This window comes from Schistosoma haematobium, chromosome 4 (genome assembly GCF_000699445.3).
Source record: "Schistosoma haematobium chromosome 4, whole genome shotgun sequence".
Taxonomy (NCBI): domain Eukaryota; kingdom Metazoa; phylum Platyhelminthes; class Trematoda; order Strigeidida; family Schistosomatidae; genus Schistosoma; species Schistosoma haematobium.
Window position 1 is genome coordinate 45,355,281 of NC_067199.1, and position 21,107 is coordinate 45,376,387.

The 21,107-nt window shown below is 35.6% G+C and overlaps 1 protein-coding gene across 2 annotated transcripts in view; it reads left to right on the forward strand.

Annotated features, from left to right (window-relative positions):
* MS3_00008195 (uncharacterized protein) overlaps window positions 1–20,594 on the forward strand; it is a 32,530-nt gene extending 11,936 nt beyond the window's left edge. The window contains exons 9-17 of one of the 2 annotated variants that reach the window (XM_051216545.1): window positions 550–633; window positions 1,600–1,667; window positions 5,542–5,643; window positions 6,241–6,361; window positions 7,547–7,743; window positions 11,032–11,299; window positions 14,301–14,703; window positions 17,140–17,234; window positions 20,002–20,594. In XM_051216545.1, coding sequence (XP_051067141.1) covers window positions 550–633; window positions 1,600–1,667; window positions 5,542–5,643; window positions 6,241–6,361; window positions 7,547–7,743; window positions 11,032–11,299; window positions 14,301–14,703; window positions 17,140–17,234; window positions 20,002–20,130 — 1,467 coding nt within the window. In that variant the 3' untranslated portion in view covers window positions 20,131–20,594. Of the gene's footprint in view, window positions 1–55; window positions 6,362–7,546; window positions 7,744–11,031; window positions 14,704–17,139; window positions 17,235–20,001 lie in introns of those variants that run through there. The other variant, XM_051216546.1, reaches the window with a different exon arrangement.
* Window positions 20,595–21,107: the final 513 nt, after the last annotated feature.

Sequence of the window (21,107 nt, forward strand, 5' to 3'; positions counted from 1 at the left end):
CTCACAGAAATCGCATGATTTGTGTGGTGCATATCTATTTGGTGCCTCCTTGTACCAATGTTTATGTGTTTAAATAAATAAACAAAGTAACTATGTTATATGTATGTTTATGTTCCTTTCGTTATAAGCTTTTATTTGACCTATGAGTTACTGCTATATGATTTATTATTCTCAAGTCATCCTCAATCTATTAGTCATAGTATCCCACAATCACAGCCACTTTTGGTTTGATCTTGTACAAATATTATTTTCTCTTTCATGGCGTGATATGGTTTGATTTGTTTTTATAAACGCCCAATATGTCTGATATATATGATTCGTATCGCGGAGGGCTGATATTAGCGTTCTGGATTAAACCGGCTGAATGAAAAAAAAACGATGGAGTTTGTCAAAGAAAACTCAAGGAAGATGGGCAAATAATGTATTTCATGTGTTGTTTTCATAGTTTACATTTACAATATGTCATTTTGCATGATAGTACAATAAATTGATTTACCCTATTCAAATCTTTATTCATTACACATATACCTGATATTATTTTTATTCTAGGTCACACATACTTTATTGAATTCAAGTACTGATCCATTTCGTTATGATAATGAAGTACCTATGAAACAATCATTTAAATTAAATGTAAGTTATTGGATTATTTTTAATGAACTGTTTTATATTCATCTACAAATGTATCATTATGTGGAAAATCTTGTCAAGCAAGTAAGATGAGGAAAATTGTTTATTATCTTTCATCCTATCTAACCTAAATACTATCCCATTTAATTGGCTCGTTAATTCACAAACATTTCATGGTGAAATCCTTCTACAAAACAATTATGGTCAGAATCAGTGTTTGCAGAACATGATACAAATAAACATCTATGTAACAGTATGAAATAACAAAGGTTTCAAAGTAATAGTAGTAGTGTAGGCACCAAAAACATATGCGCCACACATATCTCATTTGATATGTGTGAGGGCTGTGATACTACCCGGGTGCCCAAACCGAAGCAGGTGGTTTCCTTAAGGGGTCACACCCGGAGCCTTCGACCTGAGGGTCTGATCCACAAGGCAGTGGAGCATCGTGGAAGCCGGTGACCAACAATTGGTTCATACGCCATTTGTTCCTTCAGGATACTGGAGCCCATGTGCACCGTTGGTTTGGAATGAGAGTTTTTCAACTCCCCTAGATGGACTCTCCATGTCCACCAACCTATTTAAAGCGCCGGACATTCGCTTTTCGTCCTCTCAATTTCACAAACGACACCCCCGCGACGAGAAGGCAGTGAGTAGGACGTCCCTGTCAGGGGCTATATACGCGTGGCCATGTGAGAGCATTTGGATAGGGAGAGCGGACTCTCCCCACTCTCGGTCGTACCAGGGCATTTGGGGGTATAGATCAATAAAGTGAATAAGAGAGGCTCGAATAACTCAATTGTAAAATCTCATCACATTGGATAACTCGAATCCTATAAAAAAGCATTAGTTCTCTCATGGTTACTTATACTCTCTGTTGTTGACAAGTATCTTTAATTCTTTAAAACGTCTTCCTTTTCAAAGTTTAAATTTATATTTTATTATTGTTTATTATAATCTAAATTAAAGGATGTTACATTAACTGAATTTCGTACACAATTTTGGAATAAATTAGATATAGGATCAGAACCATATAAGTAAGTTCACTTCACGTTTTTTTAAAATGTGTACTTTCAGAAAATCTTATGCAAAGGCAAAAGAGTTGATGAGCTACTAGCGATTTCACTCGTGGATAATATGGAAATTTCTCCCAATTATGCTTCATATGGATACGTACATCCCGGTGATACACATAGGCATAGATGAGCGCGGTTGCTAGTATGCATTACATGGAATCATGTAATACACGGAAAAGTCCACTCATCTCACGAGTACATAAAAGCGTAGACGTTTTCGCTTGCAAGTATACATTACATGCACACAGACCACACATAGGCTGAAACCTATGCACTCCATCGGACACATATAGATATAGATGCAATCACTCCAGGCCACAGCTCAGCGGCATGAATATCGAGTACTCAAATCAGTATGTAAATAAGTCGTCATAGACAATATACCCACTTCCCACTCATACTACAAGCAGTTTTAGTATCGACCCTTATGCATTGGTTACGACACAGTTTATAACCTACGCCCTGGTCCGCCCTTCCAGACAGGATCTGTTCAGGCACTGGAAGGAATTTAACCTCTCTCCTCTTGGTAACCAGAATTTATTGTGAGTGATTAGCTTAATCGCCACCGTTGGTAAATCTACTGATTAGTCCTATCTCTACTAGTTTCAGCAGACTGGATGTTCATTCCGGTCTTTTCTTTGCTGCTTGCATTAGTTCATAGGCAAAACGATCACTCACTATACAAGGAGCACTGCGCGGAAGTGCAAGTCTGAATTTACCACACCTCATTTATTAGAATTAAGTAGTTCATTATTCTTCTGAATGAGGACTTGATAAATTTGTTGCTGAGTTGCAATTCAATTCGGTTATTTTAAAGTTTTGTTGTGCTTTCAACTATACTACTGATAAAAAAATCCAATAATTTTGCTACTGTATTCTTCACTCAGTCGTTAATCAAAAGAGAGCTTACAATTAAGATTATTTAAAAAGGATTTCATGAAACAACTATCTAGTCGTTACCTTTTACGGTAAACAAACTACTCATGTATTTCGTACCCTGTTCAAACCCTACTCCATTTTATTTTAATTAGTCCACCATTATGGTACATGTATATGATGTAGCTCAGACTTGAGTATATTGGTTATAACCGGTAGACATACATAGAAATTCTATGTTTTTACTACTGTACGTTGAGAGGAGTTCATTAGGAGGAGATAATTCAAATGAAAAATAAATGAAGAAAAAAGCTAAGGAGGAGGAGGAGGAATCATTTAGCACAATATAGTTTTCAAGATTTCATAGCGATCAAAAGTAGATCGAAGTTGAAAAGTATAGATACTTTTTTTTCCAAGTTTATAAATCAGAATGAATTGGTTTATAGATCCAAACTCTATTTCATTTATTGTTGGTTTAAGTAGTAGCCAAGATGGCATAACTAACTGTTAAAGATAAAATATGTGACTCAAAGTTGAATTCATGAACGCGTATAACGTGATTGAATTACTTAAATAAACAATATTAACATCTGCGAATACACTAGAATAGTATAATCATGTATTTTCTCGAAAAGATAACCAAGTACCTGTTACGAAACTAATACCAACATACATAAATATTATTTTTATAACTTAATGATTAAAATATCGGATTTCCAGTCACCAGATCAGTTCTCTGTAATCCATTTTGAGTAACCACATAGTATCATTAACTCATAACCAAGTATCTGGTGTGTGAGTTTCTTAATTTTTTCGAGAAAAAAATTATTTGATGACTACTTTAAAATACACATCTGAACTATATACTCCATCCATTTCAATCTACATAATAGACTAGTGTATCCTGAACCTTAAACTATATAATCTTGTCACTGAATAAATATATCCAATCCTCACTTAATCAGTTGGCAATCAATATCTATAGGTACGGTATGTACTTTGTACCTTCGAAGTGCAAAGTACTTCTACAAGACTGGCAGAATTATAATCCTGTATTCACCCTGGATGGTGAGCAGATAGAAGTAGTCGATAAGTTCGTGTACCTGGGTAGCTGCATAAGTGCTGGTGGTGGCGTGAGTGATGAGATCAATGCACGAATAGTGAAAGCCAGAGCGGCTTATGCCAATCTGGGCCACCTTTGGCGCTTTCGTGATGTTAGTCTGGCTGTAAAAGGCCGGATCTACAACGCGTCGGTGAGAGCAGTTTTGCTCTATGCTTGTGAAACCTGGCCTCTGCGAGTTGAGGACGTTAGACGACTCTCTGTGTTCGATCATCGCTGTCTCCGAAGGATTGCTGACATTCAGTGGCAACACCATGTCAGTAATGCAGAGGTTCGGCATCGTGTGTTCGGGCACAGAGATGATAATTCAATTGGTGTCACCATCTTGAAACACCGACTTCGGTGGCTTGGACATGTTCTCCGAATGTCGTCCCAGAGAATTCCACGTCGTGCATTATTTGCCGACTCTGGGACTGGTTGGAAAAAACGGAGAGGTGGTCAGTGCATGACATGGTGTCGTGGTATGAAAGAAAGCTGCAAAGGACTGGCTTGTGTTGGTCCTTCACGACTCCTTGGTTAGGTTCCTAGAGATGGTGTAACACAGTGGCTAGATATGTTATCAGATATGGCTTAGAATAGAAGCCAGTGGGGATCCTGCTATAACTTTCTTTTACTTTCTTCATAAAAAAAGTGGTTGTAACTTCTTTAACTGAAAGAATTCTTTCCGTTTCCCCCATCATTGTTATTATTTCACTACCATACACTAATTTGTGGTCGTTATTGTTCTCTTTTTTTTTCTTTTTATACACACCGTACATTCTTTATCTTTTCTCATTCTCATTATTATTATTATTATTATTATTATTATTATTATTATTATTATTATTATTATGTGGTGCATATATATCTGGTGCCCTCATGTACCAATAATTATGTGCTGAAATCAATAAATATGATGGTTAAAAGTAAAATTTCTCAATTAGTTTAAAAGTTTTGATTAATATAAAACTATCTATATTGTTCGTTATATATGATAATTGAATTTCACACAGAAAGCTCAAGTTTACTTTTTTTTTCTCATTGTTTTATCCCTTTTATTGTACTTTTATCTGATATATGTATATATACTACACAGCACTCCGTCCTGTCCTACTTTTTATGGCAGAGAAACATAACCGGTAAGAGTAGATGATATTCGTAGATTACTAGTATTTGATCATGGGTGTTTTCGAAGCATTGCTCGTATATCCTGGGGCCACTGAGTAAGTAATGCAGTTGTTAGGAAACGGGTACTAGGTAAGGATGGCAAATCAATTGATGAAGTAGTGAAACCTCATCAGTTGAGATGGCTGGGACACATTTTACGTATTCCCAACCACCAACTGCCCCGACGTGCGATGTTTTAATGGTGTAGAAGTAGATTGGGGTGGCCAGACCAAAACATGGCACAAGTCCATGAAGTCACTGACAAGTGGACTGAGCCATGTTGGTAGGTGTACACTACCTGGTTGGAATCCGCGAAACGATAGCAACCGATGGTTAAAGACCCTGAATGACATGGTTCAAAATCGTTTGCAATGGCGCAAGTGCATCTACTCTATGTGTTCCCACAAATTCTAATCTCTTGAATCCTCCTTGTCTCTTTTTTTCTCTTTGCAAATTTATTTCACTGGATTATACTCTTTAAAAACATCTACAAACCCTAATCTTTCCGATCACTGCTTATACTCTTACTACCTCTACCACTACGGGATTTGAATCGACCACTGCATCTCTGTGCTAATGTGGCATGGCAACTCGAACTGATGTACATACACACGTACGAAGTTCTACATTGTTGCTGACTGACATAAAAAATTCCATTAACTTTTAAATTTATTTATTTCTATTTTTTTGTAGACTATTAACTGTTTACTTCAATTCAGTTAATACTATATCTCAAGCATATTTTACTGTTTGTCAATTGGATTTAGCTACAATGTGGCAATTTTATGGTTATCCGTAAGAATGATAAGTTTCTATTTGTTCATTAATTAATTTTAAAATGTTACTTTTCTATTAGTGTAGATGGTCAGTAGAGTTTTGGTGAATTTTGTAGTTTACATCACATATTGACTTTAGTTAGATAATGATTAGAAACCAAGAGGTATTAGATTACTTTTTCGCCTAGGTATGAGACTCTTCAGTGATACAGTTCCATGATCACACAATAGTTGCCAACGCGTGCGCTTAACCCTTTAGGCCACTTAGTTGGCGTCCAATGACTTACATTTCTAACTTTTTTTAATCAATTCTCAATATTGTGCAACTGTTATCTAATGTCGTTGGTTAGTTAGTCATAAGGTTATTGTTCATTATGAACTGAGATCACTTGAAAAACTATAAAGCATGATAGAGTTTATTCAGTTTTAGTTTCAAGTTTGTCAGTAGTGTTTTCACCCCCATAACTCTCTACTCAGGATCTTGAACCATTAAGCATCTTCTTCATGAGTATCGTATTTCTTTTTATCAACTTCATCTTTCACCGACCAAGTTCTTTTGATGACATAACATATTTACTTTTTTTTTCTTTGTCTAATGCATAACATGAATTAACAGAAATATGGCCACTGTATTGATGCAGTGTATAATTAATGCAGATTGTTTAGAACCATGTCCTTATTCCGATACTGTATTAGCTAATGCTTTTGCAAACATTATAAAAGAGTTTAATTCCATGGTAAGTTTGTTCGTCTTTTTTTCTTATATTATGTTATAGTCACCTTTGATTTAATTCCTTGATTGTGATTTTTCCACTTTTAATTAGTCTTCTCCACAAAACTTGAAAGGTCACTATGGGATAGTTCGCATTACTCATAGATTTCCTATGAAATAATCCCCAAATACCCTGGTACAGACGATGGTGGGTAGAGTCAGCTATCCCTCTCCAAATGCTCTCACATGGCCACGTACATACAACCACTGCCAGGGAAGTCCTACTCACTGCCTTCTCCTGGCGGAGGTGTTGCTTACGAAATTGACAGAACAAAAAGCGAATATCCGGCACTTTAACCGGGTTGGTGGACACGGAGAGTCCACCTATGAGAGTTGGAAAACCGTTATTCCAAACCAATAGTGTACATATGCTTCAGGATCCTGAAAGAACGAATGGCGTATGAACCAATTATTGGTCACCGGCTTCCATGGGACTTCATTTCCTGATGTTGCTCCACTGCCTTGGGGATCAGATCTTTAGGTGAAAGGCTCCAGTTGTGTCCCCCTAAGAAAACCATTTGCTGCCGTCTGAGCACTCGGTCTGTAGTATCACAGCCCATACGCAAGTCAAGTGACTTGTGTGGCGTACTTGTATTCGGTGCTCCTTTGTATCAATATTTATATGTTCAAATAAATAAATCAATAATGAAATAGGACAAAATGATGGTCTAGCGCTCTTTGATTTTAACTAGTAATTCTAGGACTGATGTTAAGTTTTACGGATACCACTCATACATTTTCCTTTATTAATGGTATAATATTCAATCTTTGTATTTGTATAAAAAGTACATAAATTGGTTACCAAAGGCTTACTGTAATTGAATTCAAATACTAAACTGAGTAGTAAACTATATTTTAGTATTGAATATTTTAATAGTAACAGGTTGGTTCACAATCATAATTAAACCCAGCTCTACTCTTAGCAATATTATCTATATAAAGTGTAGATACATCAGATCAAGAACAAAAGTTAGGCGCGAAAAACACAGAAATTCAAATTTACGGGAATAAAAGTAACAAAATGATTTGTGAGTAAACAGTTTACATGGAGATTTTGAATCCTTATCAGTTTGTAAGGTAAAAATTAGTTCCCATCTAAGAGTTATTTCTAACTTTTGTGAGAATCTTCTCTCTCTCTTTCTCTTCAAAGGGATCAATTGAGACAGCATTAAAATTATCTAAAATATGTCGATCTACATTGTGTCGTTTTCTAAACCAATCACCTTTGCTACAAGCTAGCATGGAAGTTGAACTGGAGCAACATCTAAGATCTGGTTATGATTTAGCTCAATGCGATCGTTTGGTTAATTCAATAAAACTTTATTGTCCATGGGAATCTGCTATAAGGTAAGTTTATCGTTGTTTGATTGTAGTTAATTCTTGTCACAAAAACTAACACCAACTAGACAAATACCATTGAGAAATTTTTAAAAAAACGCTCTACAGTTTTTTTTTTCATTTGGCTAGAGTCCCAAATCAGTACAAAATAGAGCTATTCCGCACTTCGATGGGTTTTCAATGGTAGTTCTCCAGCTGATATCAGTTCATCGGCAAAAAAATACCCAACTAACTTCCACGAAAACAAACATTTATGCAGAATAACACATATGGTTTAAACGAATTTTTGGGAAACTAGAGCTTGGTTGTTTGTTGTTGTTATAGTTTGACAATTATTTGATCACTCCAACTTACAAACTATTGGGAGATTCCTATTATACAAAACAAGATTTAGACTAACTATATGGATTGGATAACTAGTACTTCCACATTTATGATCCATATACGATAAAGAGTAAGAAGTTGGAACTTTCAAGGGACCTTTAATATTTCTAAACGAAGTCAAGAATATGATATAGCAGGTCTGTTTATATAGTGAAAACCATGATCTTAGGTATCTATTATTAAAATGACTGTCCAAAAGAGGAAGTAACTAATAAGAGAATCACAAACACTAACGCCGTAGTATGAATTGAGATTTACTGAGGACTTGGTTATTCATTAGAATCGTGGTTGACTAACCAAAGAAATTATGAAAGTATAATTTACTAACCAACCAATCAAATTTAAGGTAGAGGATACCAAATTTTTGCACAAAATTGAAAATACAATAGAGGATGTAAGTATCAATATCAACGTTAGATGTGATCGAAAAAAATATAATTATTTTACTACTACGATAGCGGATGCTACATTTTTGATTAAAAGCTAAGTAAAACTTACTGATATTTAGCAGTATAGGGATTGTGCGCATCCACGATCCTGCTCGCGGGATTCGAACTCAGGGCCTTCAGTCTTGCTCGCGAACGCTTAACCTATTGGACCACTGAGCCGGCCGGCATCCAATGGTGTTAACGTTTAACCTCAACCAATCAACGAAATTGCGTGACTATCTTCCATTTTAATGAGGTAGATACCTGTCTCTACCCGACACGGATTAGCTCCACTGGTCACGGCTTCTCACTAGAACTGATATTCACTTATCGAGACTCTTAAAATTGATAAACATAGGAAGACTAAAGAAAACAGGACTATAATCTATGGATTTTCAAAGACAACTTAGTAATTTCTAATAGATAAAATCAATCAACTAACTGTATAACCTTTTCATATATTACTTGCAAAACTTTCATTCACTCATTTTTAACCATTGTTCCTAACTCGACCTAACTTCCAAAATCCAGATTTTAATCCCTAGCTTTCTCCAGTTTTATTTAATAAACTATTTATTTATATCACTTTCATTTTGGTTGACTGAAAGTTGGCTTTACTTCCTCAAAATCATTTAAAGTTACAGGTGTTGGAGATGGTTGGAAGAAAGTTAGGGGCGGCCAAACCAAAACGTGACGTCAGTGCTTGAAGACACTGACTTCTAGGCTGAGCCATGTTGTTAGATGCAGACTACTCGGTTGGGGTCCGTATGACTATCGTAACCAATGGTTGAAGAGTCTTGGTGACATGGCTCAGAATCAACCACAATCGCGTCAGTGTATACACTCTCTGTCTTCCCTTAAACTGTGAGATTAAAATCACTTCATATCTTTCTTTATACTAATTAATTCTTTCTTCCTGTACTGAAACCTTATATGCAATCTTTCTCCTATATATATATTACCACCTTTGACCTAACCACTCTTATGAATCCGGTGTTCATCTTGTTGTGCTAATGCGGTATGGCAACTTTGACCGATGCATGTATGTGTCTGGTCCTACGTTGTAGCTGACTGACTGACTGAAAGTTACAAAGAGAGTCGATCAATAGTGTGTCATTAATGTAAACTGGTATTGATCATCCATAAGTTTAATTTATCGAAGCTTAATTTTTAGACGTATAAAGATTACTCTATCAAATTATAGACACATTAAGTTCATTTAATTATCGTCTATGGATCGTATTTTTGTTATAACCACTTTCTATCATTTTGACACAGTTAAAAATTTTGATTAACAGAATACTCTTCACGGAGATCGATTCGGTATCTTCAGTGATGTGATGATGTTTATACATGAAGTCATTGTCTACTTTTATAAATTGTGTTAGGACATATGCAAACAACTTTAATTTATGCTTAAACATAGTAATTAACATGACACTAAATTATCAATTGTACAATCGCATGTTTCCACTCATTCTTTGTGTTGTCCTCTAAATTTTTCTAGCTATATATCATTCTTAACTCTTTTCACATGTTCCTTTTGAAGTATACTATTTATGTTTAGTTTTCCACTGTAGTTTGTATTATTTCTTCTTCTTTACCTTTCTACATCTTATTCATTTCCTGTTTCAGTTTGTTAATTCTAGTAAAGTATATATTGTGGACCGCGGAGTGGTGGCTACTCTAATTTCTACCGACTGACCAACTTCAAATATCTCAGTACGACCCCAATACTGTTCCTCAATCTTCAATATATCAGAACACGAACCGTAGATGAAAATTGTTTATGGGGTCAGAAGAAGAATAAGAATAGAAATAGTACTTTACAGACAAATGCATATTTATACAGTTAGAGCCACCATAAATATTGACCAATAGGAAAGTGACATCATTTCATGTTCAAGGATAGCATTAGACTTAACAGAATCATTTTTGGGATATTTTTCTAAATATCCTAACAGTATAGAAATTAGAATCGATACTACATTGGTGACATTAGTTTTATCCAGCATTTGATAGCAACCGATGATTAGAGACCCTGAATGACATGGCTCAAAATCGTTTGCAATAACGCAGGCGCATACACTCTTTGTGTTCTCCCAAATTTTAATCTCCTGATTCCTCCTTGTCTTTTTTCTCTTCCCAAATTTATTTCACTGTATTATACTCTTTAAATAACATCTCCAAACTCTAATCTTCCCGATCACTGCTTATACTTTTACTACCTCTACCACTACGGGATTTGAATCGACAAGTTGAGCTGTGTGCTAATGTGGTATGGCAACTTGAACTGATGTACGTACGTACGAAGTTCTACGTTGTTACTGACTGACTGACTGACTGACTTATGTATGTGCATATTTAGGTTTATAAAATCACACCCATAGCCAGTTTGTTTTTACAAATAAAATAAGCTTTCATATAGATATTGTACCATAAAATGTTAGTTTATAATTGTATTTTCTCATTTCAACCTAAATAGGCAAGCTGAAGTTGAACAAAAACGTGGCAATGTATCTTATACACATGATATTCTACGTTATATTATTGATAGTGTCATTGCAAGACGTGATCATGACTGTGGACTATTACAACAATCAGCGAATAATAATAAGTTATTACATTCAAATGAATTATGGAGTCAAACAAAACCATTTTCCCATATAATATTGCCTACATTTCCTGAGCATACACCTGTTGGTGGATTATGTAAATTAGCATTGATTGAGTTACGTGCACATTTGGCTTTAGTAAGTACATATTTTTATACAATACACGAACTCAAGTCATAACATTTAAGGCAAATCACGTTTTTTCTCATTTGTGTTAATACACTTTATTTATTTAGACACAAACATTAATACAAGGAGTTACCAAATAGATATGCGCCACATAAATCATTCGATTTGTGCGAGAGATGGGATACTGCCTGGGTGCCCAATCCGAAGCAAGTGGTTTTCTTAATGGGGCCACACCCCCAGGCTTCTACCTAAATGTCTGATCCAAGAGGCAACAGAGCAACGTTAGGAGATGCAGTCCCATGGTAGCCGGTGACCAACAATTTGTTTCCTCAGGATACTGGAGATCAAGTGCACTATTGGTTTGGAATGAGGGTTTTCCAACTTCCATAGGTGGACTCTCCGTGCTCACCAAATCGTGTAAAGCGCCGGATATTCGCTTTTCGTCCTCTCAGTTTCGTAAACAACACTGCGGCCACGTGAAAGTAGTGAGTAGGACTTCCCTTGCAGTGGTTGTATCTCATATCCTTTCGAAATATTTGTATAAGTCTGTAGTACTATGCTAGCCCGGACAGGTCAATCTATTCATTCTTCTTGGATCACATTTTTTTGACTTTGTCAGTTATTCACTTATCAACCTTCACTGTTTTTTACTTAAGCTTATATGTGTGCATTTCTTATTTTATTCGTCACATGTCTGTAACTTATTTTTGTTCGACTATAAATATTGATTCACGCTTGGTTAAATGGAATTAGCTCATATTTCTTCTCCATCGCGCGTCATTTCATTTCAATTTTCTTCATTCGTTGCGATTCTCTGATTTTCTATTCAGATCAACGATTTTACGAAATAAACGTATTTGACTTGTCTAATTCCGTTATTCACTAACGCAATTTAAGTTGATAATTATATACGAGGATTGGCGATATGTTTATTTCGATACCAATCATTCATACGACCTAACTAGAGTCGAGTATAGAGTCACTAAAATGCTGTTCAGTTACTTCGTTGTACAGACGACCAATCAACCAGACAGTCGACTGGCTAATCAGAGAGAAAAATAGACTGCATACCATCGATATAACTCACTTTCTATATAGCATAGTACTCAACAATTTGGAAGAAATTCAATTCTTATCTCCTATCAACTTTCAAGGCAGCGGAAATCGATTGTTGTAATATTTGATACGAAACATATGTATTGTAAATTCTCATATTACTGTCTAATTCCTATGAAGTTCTATTACCTAAGCTCTTTGCTATTCTCTACATATCGAACATTTTATACTTTATTTATTAAATATCTATCGTCCAAACATTGAGTTTCCACCTAGATCAATTTAAACAGTAGGATGTAATATCATCACCTTTTACATAGACATAAAAATGTGGTTCAGAGTTCAAAGCACACGAGTCTGTATCCAGTAAATGATTTCGATTATTGACTGACGTTAACTGGGTAGCTGTCCTATATACTAGTTTGAAATTTTTTTTAGGTCGCACAGTTGACCTCATGATCCATGGAGTAAAATCGAACCCAGAACTTGCATTCCTCATAGCCAGCACGATGCTTCCTAGATGGTTTTCGTCTTAACTCAATAATTTATATTTTTTTATGTTGTTGTAGAGAAACTTTACAAAATGAATATGAAACTACTTCATTCTCTGTAAATATGACAGCGATGTGATCACTTAAACTGTTTCGTATATGTACCAGGTTCTATGTTGCTTATAACTTACGCCTGTTACTCCTCGTGGAGAACCATAGGCCGCCCACCAGCATTCTCCATCCAATCCTGTCCCAAGTAATCCTTTCCAACTCTTTCCAGTTGTTATTCATCCTTGTCATATCTGCTTCTATTTCCCGACGTAATGTGTTCTTTGACCTTCCTCTTTTCTGCTTCCCTTCAGGATTCCAAGTTAGCGCTTGCCTCGTAATGCAGTTTAATGATGTGCGTAATGTATGTCCTATCCCTTTCCGTCGTTTTTTCCTAATTGTTTCTTCATCTGAAAGTTAGTTTGTTCTCTCCCACAGAAGTCTGTTGCTGACGGTATCTGGTCAATGAATGTTGAGTATCTTGCGTAGACAATTTATTATGAATACTTGTACCTTCTTGATGATGGTTGTAGTAGTTCTCCACATTTCAGCTCCATACAGTAGAACTGTCTTGATGTTCGTATTGAAGATTTCTGACTTTGATATTGGTTGATAGACAGTTGTTTTGAGTTCCATATATTGTTCAATTGTAGGACTTTATTTATAGCTAAAATATAATAATTAATCCTGTTGTTAAGTTTGCCTTACATTGTTCGTACTCGCTCCTTTTTCACTCCTTTGTATATTGTGTTATACTATCTATCTACATTCAGTAAGCAGTTGTATTCCCAACAATTCTTACAGTTGTGTTGTAACGCAAGTTGGAGTGTAATATTCTGAATTGTTCACATATACTTATAACGTTTATTGTACTTATCATTATAATCACTGTAGCGGTTATCCACAGTTTTGTGCATTTGTTTAAACGCAACAGTTTCCATATTGTTTTGCTCTTGGTTCGGGTTTCGGTTGCTCATAAACTGTTATCAAATTTAGACATAGCTATCAGCTGTCCTTTGTACTATCGTATGTTATAATTATTCTTTATGTTACTGTTACAGGAAACCTTTTTATTTTCATACTTGAAGGACGGGTTTAAACGCCCCAGACACCTCACAAGTTAAGATTTGTAACTAAATTTTGTGTATTATTCAATGAAGAACCGGCTATTGTAGACAAATCGTTGTTTTGGAAACTTCGGTTTCGCGCATATCTCAATCGGATGACTTGGACGCTTCGATAGATATAAACACCTGTCAATACTGGAGTCTAATAATATTCAATAAAATTTGAGCATTATCATGGTTACTGCAATATTTTTTTAGTCAGTTAGTTGGTCTTTTTAATGTTTTATAATAATAATAATAAACACCATTTCTTGTTCTTTTATATCACAATCTCTTACATTTGGCCAGATTGAATTGTTGATTACATTGAAGCTTTATGTATATGCTTTCAACGAGATTGATATCACATTAAAATTATGTAAACATTATCGATTAAGTTTAGGTATAGAAATGATCAAATTATTACAATGTGCTATCCATTTATCCATGAATAATAACAATATGATGATGAATACTAATCCTACTAATGATTTTAATGATAACAAGAATACTAAAATTGATCATATTGATATTGATCCAACCTCTCTATGGATTAATGGATTAAAACAAACAAATTCCAATGTCATATTTGAATTGAATAATAGTTTAGAAGAGATATTACATCGTACAGATCAATTAACAAAATATCGTTGTCAAGTATTTTTGAGTCGTACACGACTATTAATTGATATCAATGAGAATAATCATTCATGTAAGTAAATATGTGTATATATGTACATTTGTTGTGTTATTTGTGTTATGTAAACTAAATGCCCTGATACATGGCTGAGAGTGGGGAGAGTCAGCTCTCACTCTCGAAATGCTCTCAAATGGTCACTGCCACGGAAGTCCTGCTCACTGCTTTCTCGCAGCATTACTGTTTTTTACGAAATTGGGAGGACGAAAAGCGAATATCTGACGCTTTAGACGGTTTGTTGGATACGGAGGATCTACCCAGGGGAGTTGGAAAAACCTGGTTTCAAACCTATGGTGTACATGGACTCCAGGATGCTGAAGGAACAAATGGTGTATGAACCAACCGTTGGTCACTGGCTGTAGTGAATGAACACCAATGGGGACAATCGAATGTATTTAACACAAAATTACAGGACTTGCTAATAAAATCTAACAATCATAAAGTAAATGCTTAATTTGCAAAATGTCCACCAATTGTCTCAAAATGACACAGACTTCATTGTTCTTGCATTTTCATACAAATTGCATCCTGTTTTTATTCTTTACTGCTCGATCCTGCTGCCAGACCTTCTGTTCACGACTAACATCATATACTACTTATGTCAATATAAGTAGCACACACCACACGGCTACCATGAGACTGCGTCTCTTGATGTTGCTCCACTGCCTTGTGGATTAGACCTTTAGGTTGAAGATTCCGGATGTCGCCCTCTAAGAAAACCACCTGCTTCGGTTTTGGCAGCCGGGCAGTATCCCAACCCCCACAGAAATCGAATAATTTATGTGGCGCGTATCTATTCGGTGCCTCCTTGTACCAATATTTATGTGTTTAAATAAAATAAACTATAGAAAAGTTATTCGACACAATGATGATAATAATATTCTTTCCATTTTCAATGTTTACAATTTAGATTTGATGTCAGTGGCAGATAGTAAGGAATTCTTAACATTATTAGGTCATTTTAGACTGAGTAATAACTAGTATCAGCGTTGCCCAGTTTTTAAAGTCATTTGAATTTTATTGATCCAAGGGCTAGATAAACAACTTAGAGATCAGTTAGTGTAAACAATTTAGTCTTAAAGATCAGTGGAACCCCGAATAGTACAGTGATCCTGGATAATTTGAGTTAGTATCCAACAGGGAGCATCGATCCCTTCAAGATTGTGAACACAATTGGCTGCTGCCTAGTATTGACAGACACAAAATCTAGGTCTTCCTGGCTTCAGCCTCCTATCATTGAGTTAAGTGAAACGTAGATTTTATCAACCTATTGATATCAGCGAACCGAGTTGCGGTCCGTTATACAGCTGTTATAGTGTGTGAACTCATTAAGTTATGCTATGTCTTCAATCGACTTATGTTTTTTCATTCTGCTTCAACTCTAGTCTCTAATACGACTAGATTGGTAGCCATTAAACAAATGCCATAGGCCTAACGTCAGCTTAACCGAAAAGAGTACTTGCCCATTAGCCCATCCGTGTATAACACTTCAGTTTAAATTAATACAGTACAGATATCTGCATGACAGAGTACTTGTTGCAACCATTCAATTTACTAAAACTTCATCAAAGTAAGTACCTATGACATACGACTACCAAACTTCATCACACTTTTTACTTTCGATACCTAACATACACAGTCGGTTGAGTAGAAAACCTATGCTGAATATTGTGAAGTCTTCATTCAAATGGTAATATACTTGCTACAAACCAAAGAAATAACAATTCCCGAATCTGTCTAAAACGTACTTTAGTAGCTGTGAATCACTGTTTGAAGATTGTAAAACACAGTGACTACATACGAATACATTTCACGTCATATAAAAACTGGCACATGTACAAACTTTCATCAATTATACGATGCCCGCGTATTCATTCACTGACCGTAGCTGTTACCTTAACACACCAGGCGGATAGAGTTATACAGTTTACAATACTTGTCTTTCGTGCTTTCACCATGCCAGTCACATCGGTTGGATAGCGGTAAAACTAAAAGCATTAAATTTAAAGTCCAAGTGAAGATCTCACTATTAACTTTACTTGCACTAAAATGTTCCACGCAGACACCCAGCATTTTCGGTAATCTTGCCTTCCCACAGACTAACAAGAGTTGAAAGAGATTGGTGCTAAAGATAGTAACCCCTCCCATGCACCACGGTCTCCTAATCCCAGTGGTAGACATTTTAGGCTAACATAATGAAAACCAATTATATATAACCGCTCTAAAACAATTGTCTCTAGATCTTTGTGGTGATCCTCTCAGGTTCACAAGAGCATCATTACTAAATCGATTTCCTTCTATCTGATCCTTTGTTAAGAAATCTCTTCCTGAAGTGTGTAGGTAATCATGTGTTGTTAGTCACCCCCCACACACCTCTCTCTATCACTTGAATCGATCTACTAACTTGGACATAATTATTTCCTTTCGTCTTTTTCTTTTTTTCACTTGTAGTTATTCAAATGCATATGTCAGAACTCTTAAAAGCACTCAACTATTATCGACAATTAGACGATAGAAAACGTATACTTGATATTCTAGTATTAATGGTATGTTTAATTAAATTATGGGGATATTTTTTCAAAATTAATTTCTCATTTAATATGACTCTTGTCTACCAAGTGTAGGTGTTATGTACTTGGTATTTTCTTACATTGCTTTTATGTGAAAAGTGAGTACTAAGAACGTTATCCAGCTAGCCACCCAAGCATAATTAACTGAAGCATAGTTCATATCTGCAATTTAATAGTTCAAATCCAAGTGTGTTAACTACACTCTATGGTGGATTATTAAGATGAATCCCATCAATATTTACTCTCGTACTTTAATGATAGATAGACATTCGATTTTTGATCATTATTAACATTGATTCAATACAACGTGATGATTTTTGCAGTATGAAAAATTCACTTCGCACAGAGATACACAAAAATCACAAGACTAACCCACGAATCATTTGTTTTTTATTTTGTCAAAAGGTTTATTGTAACTCATTAGTAGTGTTTAAAGCGACTAGTGTCAGTATAGAAACATCGTTTGTAGGTATTCGTTCTTAACAATATTCTCTGGTACGGCTGAGAATGGGGAGAGTTCGCCCTTCCTCTCGAAATGCTCTCACATGGTCACGCGTATATAGCCTCTGCCAGGGAAGTCCTATTCACTGCCTTCTCGTGGCGGGGGTGTTGTTTAAGAAAGTGAGAGGACGAAAAGCGAATACCCGGCGCTTTAACCGGATTCCAAACCAATGGTGCACATAAGCTCCAGTATCCTGCGAGAACAAATGGCGTACGAACCAATTGTTGGTCACCGCCTTCCATGGGGCTGCATCTCCTGACGATGCTCCACTGCCTTGTCGAAGGCTCCGGGTGTGGCCCCCTAAGAAAACCACCTGCCTCGGTTTGGGCACCCGAGCAGTATCACAGCCCTCACAGAAATCGCATGATTTGTGTGGCGCATATGTATTTGGTACCTCCTTGTACCAATATCTATGTGTTAAAATAATAAATAATATAGATTGTATAGGGTGTTGTGCTAATACCCACCGACAACTGTGCTGTCTATTTTTATGCTATAGAGTAGTTTCATTATTTAAGTTAATGGCTTCTTGTTCTTAAGTATGTCTGTGAAACCTAATAACATGGCTTTCTTCATTGTCATGTTATTTATAGTAAACTGTAGTAAATTCTCGATGACTACTAAGGGAGTTGTCTTCATGCAGGTGTTTATGCACTGGGTCATAAATCACACTAAATTTGCGAGGCAACTATCTTTGACATAATTCCTAGACCTACTTAACCCCAAATCTGTCGTCATGGATAGTGTGAAAATTCTGGTACTGCCCTAAACAACCCCGATACCTAAGGAAGCAATTTTCTTTTTGAGCCTTTGACTGAAAAACTTAATTTTGACTTGCTTAATACAGTAAGTTTGTAGGTAGAAAGTCAGTCAGTTGTAATGAACGTAGAGCCATGAACAAATAAGCATCAGTTTAAACTGGTACATATATCGGCACAGCGAGATGAATGATTAACGAGTAGAAAAAATAACAGTATTACCGATATTCGAAAACGCTAAACATTGGAGATTAAAGTTCGGAGAGGATGGATTCATTGAATAAAAGGTATCGGAATTTAGGATTATGAACTATATTAACTATAATCTCCAACTATTGATCACGATTATTGCACATACTCCAACCAGGTAGTCCATGCCTAGTAACACACCTCAGACTAAAAGTTAATGATGAATATATATTTTTGTTATATCCCAATGAGTAGAAAAATTATTCTGATGCTTCGTGATTTAATGTAAGCCAGGTACTGTGAAGAAGCGGTTCACATCAGGTCACGAAACACCAGGATAATTTTCTTATTCATTGGGATATAACAAAAATATATTTCAATCGTTGAGATCATGAGTCAGTTGGAGCTAGACCACCATGGAAAACCTGGGAGCATTGTTTGACGGCCATTTCGTCCTATTATGCGACTCCTCAGCAGTGGGCATTCACGACCCCGCCTCGTGATGTTCGAACCGAGGACCTATCGTTCTCGCGCGCGAGCGCCTAACCACTAGACCACTGAGCCGGCCGGCATCCAACGGTGTTAATGTCTAACTTCAACTAATCCACTTCAACACATCCACCATTGTAATCAATGGTGTTCTAGCTTCAATTGACTTATCATCTCAACTGTTTAAATCACTACAATCTCCACAAAATCCCTTCTGATACTAATCAACATATGCTCACTAGTTACTGGCTTCAAGAGGTATTGCCCTAGAGTTCTAGTGAGAAATAGTGATCAGTGGAGTTCAACCGAGTCTGTCGTGAGATGGTAACTCATTGAAAACAATGGTGGATGTGTCGATCGATTTCGTGGATTAGTTAAAGTTAGACATTCACACCATTGGATACTGGCCGGCTCAGGGGTATAGAGTTTAAGCGTTCGTGTGCGAGACTGATAGATCCTGGGTTCAAATCTTGCTAGTGGGGATCGTAGATGTGCACTGCTGAGGAGTCTCATAATAGGACGAAGTGGCCGCCTAGTGCTTCCAGGTTTTCTATGGTGATCTAGCTTCAATTGATTCATGATCACAACTATTGAAAAATATATTTACTAACTTTCTATCTAATGTTCAATTTATTTGAAACTATCAAGTTCAACCTTGACATTGATACCTATAGTAGTTAATGGTTCCGTTGCTCTTAACTTTCTTTTATACCTCTAATCTTATAAGATTAAAGAAGTAAGTCTGTTAAAATGGTTATATATTTACATGAATATACGTTTAGTATTTTTTAAAAATTTATTTTAGGCAGCAGCATTGAACTCAGTCAATGAATATGTGAAACGAAATGAAGTGTCCAAATCATTTCACATATTACGTGAACATTTTGGTTTTAAAAGTTTACCTTCAAAACGTTTTATTGTTGATATTTTATAAACAAGATGTATTTTCATAAATAAATGTTGAATATTTTTTTGGTTGGCGTTTTTCTACGGGATGGGGTCGCTAACCCTATGCTCAGCCTTTCTCCTTTATCCGGGCTTGGGACTGGCAGTAGCCCCTGGATGGAGGGGACTCCAGGCGATAATAAATGTTATATATATACATAATATTCAAATGTGTTTAATCACAATATTCTTTATTCTGGTCAGTCCATTTTAACCAACAAAATTTGAACATGTTTATGATATCTGCTTTAGAATGTTTTTAGTCTGAGTGGATCTTGAAATGTAGTAGTATTCGATTTACAGAATTTATACTGAAATAACTATACTTGACACTTAGATTACATTTAAAAATCAATTCCATAAAATGATATTAAATTGTAAAATAACTTAGGTTTTATAGAAGAATTTCGTCGTCATTAAGTTGTCATCACCTTACAATACAATGAAAAATCAATAGGATAGGGATTCTAAAGAAATTTAAAGAATAGTATTTTAAATGATAGTGAAAAAGTTAAATAGACAATACATCCTAAAAAAAAAAAGAATGAATGAACTCGAAAAATAAAAGATAGAAAGATGTTTAAGTATAAGGAATGGGAATACATGTTAATTTGAAGAATGTTAAGCTGTCATTTAACATAATCAATACAAAATTCCAACTAGTAGTACTATTTCAAAGTATATCACAACTGTTTCTTAATATCGAATATGAGAAATTGTAGGAATAGTCTGTTTTTTGTAAATGTTAATGCCAATCAAAAACAATCTAATGGTTAGAAGTTCACTCTTTCTCAATATCTTTTCTGTATCATCAAGTTTTAATATCAATTGAAGGGGAATTACCTGTCAACCATATTCTGTACAAAATCAACTTCTAGAAATTACGCTTTTGGAATACCCGTAATAAAATCAGCATTATATTCTTAGCTGTTCTGCGAAGCGTTGATTCTCATATATCTGCCTTTA